At 36.7% G+C, this 9,317-nt stretch overlaps 2 protein-coding genes across 2 annotated transcripts; one reads left to right on the top strand and one right to left on the bottom strand.

Annotated features, from left to right (window-relative positions):
* The first annotated feature begins 905 nt into the window (after positions 1–905).
* LOC127102823 (uncharacterized) lies at positions 906–6,027 on the top strand. The gene is made up of 4 exons (XM_051040152.1): positions 906–1,386; positions 1,964–2,659; positions 2,990–3,144; positions 5,965–6,027. Exons 1-4 carry the CDS (start codon positions 906–908, stop codon positions 6,025–6,027), a joined length of 1,395 nt encoding a protein of 464 aa, XP_050896109.1.
* A 493-nt stretch (positions 6,028–6,520) lies between these two features.
* LOC127102822 (syntaxin-124-like) lies at positions 6,521–7,483 on the bottom strand. The gene has a single exon (XM_051040151.1). The coding sequence runs from the start codon at positions 7,481–7,483 to the stop codon at positions 6,521–6,523; it is 963 nt and encodes a 320-aa protein (XP_050896108.1).
* Between the last annotated feature and the right edge of the window lie 1,834 nt (positions 7,484–9,317).

Genomic DNA, 9,317 nt, shown 5'->3' with positions numbered 1-9,317 from the left:
GACAATCAACCATAGCCTTGTCCACTGCAGAAGCAGAATATATTTCAGCATCATTATGCACTACTCAGATGCTCTGGATGAAGAATCAACTAGAGGATCTTCAAATCTTTGAGAGTAACATTCCTATCTTTTGTGACAATACTGTTGTCATCTAAGTAAGAATCTTATTTTGCACTCCAGAGCTAAGCACATAGAAATAAAACATCATTTCATTAGAGACTATGTTCAGAAAGGGGTAGTAATGTTAAAATTTATTGATACAGACCATCAATAGGCTGACATCTTTACCAAACCCCTTGCTGAAGATAGATTCTCCTTTATCTTAAAAAATCTAAACATTCAAAATTGTCCTGAATAAAATGTGCCTTTGAATTAGCAAAATAAGACTCTGAAGTAAACAGCTGGATTTTGTATCTGACTCTGATACTACTACCAGTTAGAAGTCATCTGAGTTAGAAATCTCCAGGAACCAACCCTTTGGTATTCCTGAAGATCAGATAAAGTAACACGTGGAGCATCATGCGTTTGACCTTGGAACTTCTAGACAGCTGTCTAGCAGTAATCAAGAAACAGTATCTTGAGATCTCCTCGAGCAGTGTGCTGATTTTGGGATTAGACATCATTTATGAACTGTAATCATTCTCCCTCTAACGTGCGTACTTGGTTTTTATGCTAAACTCATTTTTGTGTGTCGTTTTGCATGCGCCCTAATTTGGGTATTTAAACGCTTCATTTCACAATTGCACACTTTTCACTCACAAACACTCATAACCCTCTCCTTAAGTTTTACTCTCTCTCTCAAGGCATTTCTGCAGCGTTACTCAAGTTCTTCAACCTTCACTTCAAGTTCACCAACGATCTTCATGGATTCTCAACAACAGTCTGTGTACAACTTCTCTCAACAGATGAACTCAACTGAGCAAGCTCCAAGTTCAAGCCATCAAAACCCAGCAGTCACCGGCGTCGTTTCCACTCCCATTTACAAAGAACCTCACATTCTTGATCGTGAGCCCCATATCCATCTTGCAACACCGTTTGAAAAGCTAGAAGTGATGTGTGAAACGTTGGTGGATTTTGACAGCATGAGAAGAAATGGTGTCGATCTCACTGATGAACTGAAGAAGCAAGGGTGGGAAAACTACTTCCAACGTCTCTATGGCCCAGTCTACACAAACCTGGTAAAAGAATTCTGGAGGTTCGCTGACGCTGACGATCACTACATTGTCTCCTACGTTCTGGGAGTCAAGATAGTCATCACAGAAAAATCAATTGCTGCTCTTCTAGGCATGGAGAAGACTGGAGGAAGACGCATATACAACATCAATCCTAGGGTAAAGTATCTGTCCCATGAGATAAACCCTACCATTTTTCAACAGAATGCTGAAGGCAAGCATTCCAAGAACAAGGAACTACATCAGAACCTCCGGGTATGGCTGAAGATCATCTTAGGCACCATCCATCACCGCCCAACCTCAAACTCCTCAGATTATATCAACACAAACCAGAAATGCATTCTTTACTGCATACACAAGGGTCTGAAGCTCTGCCTTCCTGCACTCCTCTTCAAATATCTTAGAGACTCCGTGAAAGATACCAGAAACATCATGAAGATAAGGAATTACATTCCTCTGGGGAGACTTATATCTGACGTGCTGATTGAAAGTGGCCTCGTGGACCATCTGATACAGTTCCGACTCATGGAAGACGTGATGATAGATACTGGAAAACCTCTGAACGCTCGCAATCTGAAGAGCATGGGAATTATTAATCAAGTAAGGGTCAAACCAACTCTGGACACCTCCTGGGAAGCTCTTAAAGATCAGAGGAAGATCCCAAATGGACTCTATCTGTTCTCAAAGATCGACCCTCCAGAGGTAGTCATGTACTACTTAGATGATTTGCGCAACACAAGGAGTAGACATCTCATATTTCACCTTAGACTGGTTGCCCGAATTTCCTCCAGATTTCATGAAGAGGACACGAGAACCATCTGAGAAGGAAAAGCAGGCAAAGAGAGCAAAGCTGGGAGAACCATCTGGATCAAGACCTTCATTACCTCTGGTTGGATCACCTGGTAAGTCTGTACCTCTCCCTCCTTCTGTAAAAATTAAACCAGTTGTTTCCTCACTCTCTCAACCTTCGCCCATATACACAACCTCTGAAACTCCTCCCTCAATCTCTAGACCATCTAACCAACCTTCTCAAAAATTCAACCTTGCTACCAAATCTCTACCTGTTTCAGAAGCAGAAATGCTGAACGAAACCACTTCACCCTCCTCATCACCATCTCCACAATCCCCACCATACTACACCCTCTCATCTGACACTGAACCTTCTGACCCTCACTCCCCAACTCTGGCTCAGCTTCAAAACCGTGCTCTGGCCTCTCAACAGCCAACACACTCTAGCCCTAAACCAGAAGTTACCTCTCCACCCCCAGAAAACCCAAACACAACCACCTCTGACCCTCCACCATCCGAGCCAATCCACTATGAACCACAACCATCCCAACCACAACACTCTGAAATAACCCAACCAACTCCTTCCGCTGACCCACAAACTCCCACACTTAACTTAAGCCCCCCCCCCCCCCCCACTTCTCCATCCCAAGCCTCTGAACCAGAAACCACCCTTCTGACCCTTGAGGAAGCAATTAAAGGTTTTGCAGAAGTTTCAGTTGACAAGGTCAAGTCTCTGACCATCAACTCTGGCATCAGTGATGATCCCTCCGCTGTAAGGACTCACTGGAACAGAGTGATAAGTTGGATGACTTCTGAAGCCTTTAAGCTGAAAGGCCTCTCTGAACAAGTCCGCAATGACTTCATCAGAGACGCTGAGATCAGACTCTAGGAGCGTCTAGCCAGAGAAGTTGAGGAGCGGGCAAGAAAGGAAGTTGAAGAGAAAGCAAGGCAAGAAGAACTTCAGAGGATCAAAGAAGCTGAAGCCAAAGCTCTTGCTGATGCTGCTGCTGATGCTGCTGCTGCTGAAGCTGAGGCAAAAGCCAAAGTTGTCGATGAAGAAGAAGCCCGTCTTGCTGAAGAGTTTGCTGCTAGAGTCAGAAACGATGCACTGACCCAGGGGGAGTCCTCCACCTTCGTCCCTTTGGTCCTGAAGACCTTTGAAGAGCTGCAGAAAGAACAACAGGTAGTTCGAGCCAGACTGGACCAACAAGATTCTGTCAATGTCAACATTCAGAACATGTTGTCCCAGCTGCTCCAGAGGATGCCTCCACCACCAAACCCTTAGGCACCTAGGACTTTTCTTTGTTCTTTCTAATTTGCTTGTTGCTTTTATCTGCTCTACTTGTTGCTTTGTGTTTTCATGTTTGCTTTCGATGTTTCTTGCTCCTGTAAATGCTACTTGTCCATATCAGCCTTTTTAGCTAATATCTTTTTACTAAGTCTTTTTGATTCTGACAAAAAGGGGGAGAACTAAAAACAGCTCTGATGAAAACATATCTAATTTCGTTCAAACTCTGCAAACATTATAACTTAAAGATATGCAGGAAAGTAACTAGAAACACCAAACCATGGGAGGTCCGATAAGAACTTCTGAACTCCCAGATCTAACTCAGGGGGAGCTCACTACAAATCTGATCTAAGACTCCTTTCTAAAATTGTTTCATCTCTAAATTAAATTGTTTTGTCATCATCAAAAATGGGGAGATTGTAAGAACAAAACTGGTTCTACAATAGAATTCTAAGATTTTGATGATAACAAAGGATGAAACCAAAAATGGCACTCTAACGAGATTTTTTCTAAGTATGCAGGACTCTGAACAGTCATGAAGGACTCTGATCACATATCAGATACAAACGTATGTCAGATACAAAGTATTAAAGGATCAGACGCCGCTGAGAAAGAAGTACGTCCAAGAAGTTCTGATTCTGATCAAAAGAAAGACAGAACCAGAAGCTCCAACTTTCTACTAGTCGTAGACTCTGATACTCTAGTAGACTAGTACTTTGAGAAGCTCTGATAAAGACAGACGTGATCATCCTCTAAAGAATAACTTTGGTACATCAAGACTCTGATAAAGATTCACAAGTCCAGAAAGCATAACGGAAATGATTCTCACTATGAAAAGAAAGTATTTTAAGAAAGAATTTAAAAGGGAGACAAAATGGTTATAGAAAGAAACACAGAAGTAATGACATTGAATGCTCATCAAAGACCAAGATTCTGTCATCACTCCAACGGTCCTTCTCAACTACTATATAAAGGACAGTTTACCTCACTAGAGAGACATATGCAACACACAGAAACTTCATTCATATTCTCTCATTTTTCACGAGTTGCTGCTCTTACGTGAAAACTCTTGTTCTAATACTTTTCTGTAATACTTGCTTACTCTTAGAAGCGCTTTACATTACAACTCTATTTTGCTTAAATTATTTTTGTTCCTCAAGTGACTCTGCGCAGTCTGTATACTTGAGAGGGCTAAAAGATCATTCTCTTAGACGATTGGTTGTGTAATCTTTCAAGATTAGTGAATTAAGTCCTTTTTGAAGGCGAAATCACATTGGTCGGGTGGACTGGAGTAACTTTGTTTTCTAAGCGAACCAGTATAAAATTATGTGTGTTCTATTTTTTGAAAAAGCTTTTAATTCCTAAAACAATTCACCCCCCCCCCCCCTCTTGTTTTTCTCACCTTCAACTACTACGTAGAGAGTTCCACGCTCCTAGTAGCCCCAACACTGTTAAGCTAATCGCTTGCCTGCAATCCAGCAGCGCCGACCACCATCAGGGTCTCTCACCTCATGTTAGTTGGTCCCTCAAATAATCTCAAAAATCACTATAAATGGTTACTCGCCTTCATTAGTTAGCTCTCACCATCCCAACTTGTAATATCCCTACTAGGACCTCTAAGTCTCCCTACCATTGCAGACAGGGAAAACACATACTTGTATTTTTTTGGACACTATATACAATATTATACGCATAATTAAACTTTAGATAACGAGAAATGCTACTTTCCTTCGGTAGAGATAGACAAAATCTAAGACATCCTTTCATATTATTTATCTTCAAATATAATCTTAATCTGCTAGAATATCGATCCAAAATCACTTCTTTTTATTGTAAATCAATAATCTATTCTTATTAACAACTAAGGCACACCCTAGAGATTTATAAGTACTTCGCTTATTCAATGCAACATGACACCCATTTTTGATATTTATCTCAATTCTTTTTCGACCATAAATTTTTATTTTTTTTATTGAAAATATCGTCGGTTTCATGTATTTGCTTCCAAATCCGATAAATAAGATTGAATAATATAAAACCAACCTTACAACAGTTACGCGTTTTAACTTACCGTCATGACTTTAATTTATCAGTATTCGACAAATTGCATCTCATTGAATATTGCTTAGGAATGAATGCTTTCTTTGAATTGGCTCAGTCTCATGTGGATCAATATTTTTCACTGCATAATTTAAAAAAGAATACACGTTAAAAAATACTACTGTATGGTCTGTAACACATGCATAAAGATGCATGTTTAGCACAATTTAGAAAAGGGAGGAGCTTTCTAACTCAAAAGAGAAATTTAGTTTTTGTTTTAGCCCTAGTACATAAACATACACATAGCAATATTAATTTTATCTAAAACATATAAATCAATTTGATGAGCAAGTTCATGTAAAAAGCATACATGTCCTTCAATAACAACTCTCAACAACAATGAAAGAAGCAAACAACCAGAGACTAAAATAGTGTTACAAAATCAACTCTGTTCACCGAAAAACAATAAAAAAAATTTAACTCATCCATGATTAAAAAATATGAACACATAATGAATATCATCATCAACAACATATTATAATAAAGGAGAGAAAGAGAGTAATCTATATTGAGAATAATCTTTAAAAAATGACTATTGATCCTTTTTTTTAAAATATAAACACTATTCCTCGTTTAGATATGATGTTTTTTCTGTCTTAACTCTTATATTCACAGAAAATAGAGAATCATAATAATTTGAAGTTTGACGGAAAAATAAACAAAATTCGACAACAATGAATATATTTTCAATTGAAATTCATTAATTATCTAAATTCAAATTAGACATAATCTGTTTGAATACAATATAAAAAATTAATTGCAAAAAAAATGATAGTAATAAAAGAAAAGAAAGAAAGTTAATTCAAATGTGTTCAGTGGTTACAAAAATTTGTCAATCTTATGATTTTGTGCATGATTTGGTTCAAGAAAGTGACATACTTTGTAAGTCCTCAAACCTCAATTTCTCTTATAATGCAAAATCTAGTTGTACAAGTAGATGATATAATGTTCTAAAAAAATAAAGTCCTAAATTGCAGCATCTTGATCTTTAAAACGGTAGAAAATTGCATGTTGATGCAATTAGACCACAATTGACAACACCATGGAACTATCAAAGCCTTTATGACCACCATATGAGTCACCAGATCAAATTTTTTTTTGACATCTCAGATACCATACCATGACGTGGCCGCAATTTAAAATCATGATTAGAATCATAGAATCACGTGAGTCAATTAATATTTCCCTGAGTAGTCTTCACTGGTACCTCATTCCTTCCTTTTAACAAATGAGGTATAAGTGATGTCAAGAATGGAAACAAGATCACAATAACAAGAACAATACCAAGAAGTATGGCATAACATGTCCACTTCCTAGAACTCTTTTGCTGCACTCTAGCCTCCTGAAGTTGTTCTGTCCCCCTTCTTACAAAAGAGCTAGCATGTGCAACATGGCTCTCAATATTATTAAGTTGTTGCCCTTGCGACTCTACTAGAGCAGCCATATCCAAAAAAACTTGATGCAACTCAACCAGATTCTTCTCTATTTCCTTAACAGCGCCATGTCTTTCTTGAATTTCCGATATCGTGTCCATTATCTGTCCCCTCCCTTGCTCTTGAATTGCCCTTTGCATAAAATTTTCACTTTCTCCACTCGATATTAAATTCTCTATGGTTTCTTCATCTGCTTTCTCTCCCGTTATTGTAAAATATCTTCTCTCCACTGTTTCCTTATACTCATCTTGCATTCTTGCTCTCAAACCTTGAAACTCATCCATCATATCTTTCAGTTTCTTCCCTAATCCACTAACTACCATCGTTCTAGTTCTTTCGGCCGATGATCCTGGACCGCACCCTGCAATCTTTCTATTAGCCGCATTCGACCGATCCAACGCTTCGAGTTTTCCTTTAATTACTTTAACGCGTTTAAGAACTAGCTCCACGTCTTTGTCCATTCGGGCGCGAAGATCTTTCATTGTTTTAGCGTTGTGCACGGTTTTACTTTCTTCATTAGCTTCTTGTATTTTCCTATACAACATTTCAATTGCTTTCATGTCTGCTTTTATACTCTCGACATCTTCAAAGAATTTGTCGAGATTCACACTTTCTCTATTTCCTGTTTCTACATCATCAATGTAAGCTTGTTCCTTCAAATCAGTGTATTTCTTGAAGGAGTTTGAAAACAAGTCGTTCATTTTCGCGGATTTAATCAACAATCACTGATACCTTTGTTTTATTTTTCCTTCAATATTGAAATCTTCTTTAGTTGATAAATGTAGCAACATAAATTTTGTAAGATTGTGATAGGATTGTTATCTAACATAGTGGTACATGTTCTTTCATGTGACAAAAATCTTGAGGTAGAAGGTAAAAGGTGGCGAAAAACTCGTAATCCTCACTAAGAAAAGGTAATTAATTATGATAATATGAATTAGCTAAATTAACTGGATGCTAATTATCAAATCAAAATAAAGGTGTTAGATGTTAGATTCACCGAAGGTTACTCGTATCATTAAATAGATTTGGTTTATAAGTTGATCTATTTTAATAGTGTTCTTTTATTTTTAGCATATAATCTTGGGATATGAATTTTATACATAATTATAATATATGATTTTATATATTAATTTGTGTTTTCATTAGCCATCAATTAAAATAGTAGGATCTATTTATAATATATTAAAAAAAGTCGCAAACTCTATTGCTGCCATGTCATCACTTTTATGTCATGTAATTCCAACTTTGACATGTCAAGTATTTTATGATGTGTCACATCTCAACACAATTTCAATTTTTAGCAACAAATGTACATCTCAAAACATAGTTTCAAAGTTCCTGTTTCTCTATCTTTTGAGGTGACTAGTGAATTCATTCTTAATTATTACACTTAGTATTTCACTTGGTAACAGAAACTTATTCACAAAGCATGCTCATGAATTCATTCTTAATTACTTCTTCATAAAATATGGCCATGAATTTATTCTTAATTATCACACTTAATATTTCACACTTTGTAACAAAAACTCCTTCATTTCTCCATTCCAATTTTCTTTGACATATTCCTTAACACATAAATAAGGTGCATATACAAATAAAAAATGAGGAAACACAAAACCTCACCATGACAATATTTTTTTTATGGTGTCCTTCCATTACTTAGTGTTGGGTTCAAATGAAAGGGAGAAGAGGAGATAGATTTTAAGGAAGGATGAGCGGGAGTTGGGAGAATTTTTTTAATTACATATATGTTTGATTCACCAAAATAGGGAGAAGAAGGAAGGCATACGAGAAATTTTAATTAAATATATGTTTGATTTAAAAGGGAATGAGAGATATTTTATAATAATTTATATTGTTATTCTTATGATCTTATATAAGTCATATGATATTAAAATCTGAAAAATTCGTAAGTATTTTTTTGTTAGTAGTGACGTATGCATAAATTATTAGACACAATTTATATTTTTGAGTGACAAAAAAGTTATAACTTACTATATAATATTAAAAAAATTGAGTATATTTGATTTACAATATAATTCTCCTATAAAATTTAAATTATGCGTTGATACAAATTCCTTTAAAACACACACACACAACACACACGCACACGCACACACAACACACACACACACAACACACACACACACACGCACATATATACACGCACGTTCGGACGCACGCACATACGCACACACACGCACACACTCACACACACGCACGCGCGCACACACATGCACACACACACTCACACACACGCACGCGCGCACACACACACTTATTTCAGAGTTACACACACATTTATTTTAGAATTAGATATAAAAAAATATAATAGGATAACAAAATTATAAGAAAAACAAACCTTAATAAACATAAAAATAAAAAACTATAAAAGAACAAAGAAAGGAAATGATTATAATTATAATAATTTGATGGAAGCCCTACTAGTTTGGCAAAGTTGTTTAGAAGTATTTAAGGTAGCCGAAGTCATGAACGTTGCGTTAACAGACAAAGAAAAAATGACTATGGTAG

This window comes from Lathyrus oleraceus, chromosome 7 (genome assembly GCF_024323335.1).
Source record: "Lathyrus oleraceus cultivar Zhongwan6 chromosome 7, CAAS_Psat_ZW6_1.0, whole genome shotgun sequence".
Taxonomy (NCBI): domain Eukaryota; kingdom Viridiplantae; phylum Streptophyta; class Magnoliopsida; order Fabales; family Fabaceae; genus Lathyrus; species Lathyrus oleraceus.
This window is presented reverse-complemented; position numbering and strand designations above follow the sequence as displayed.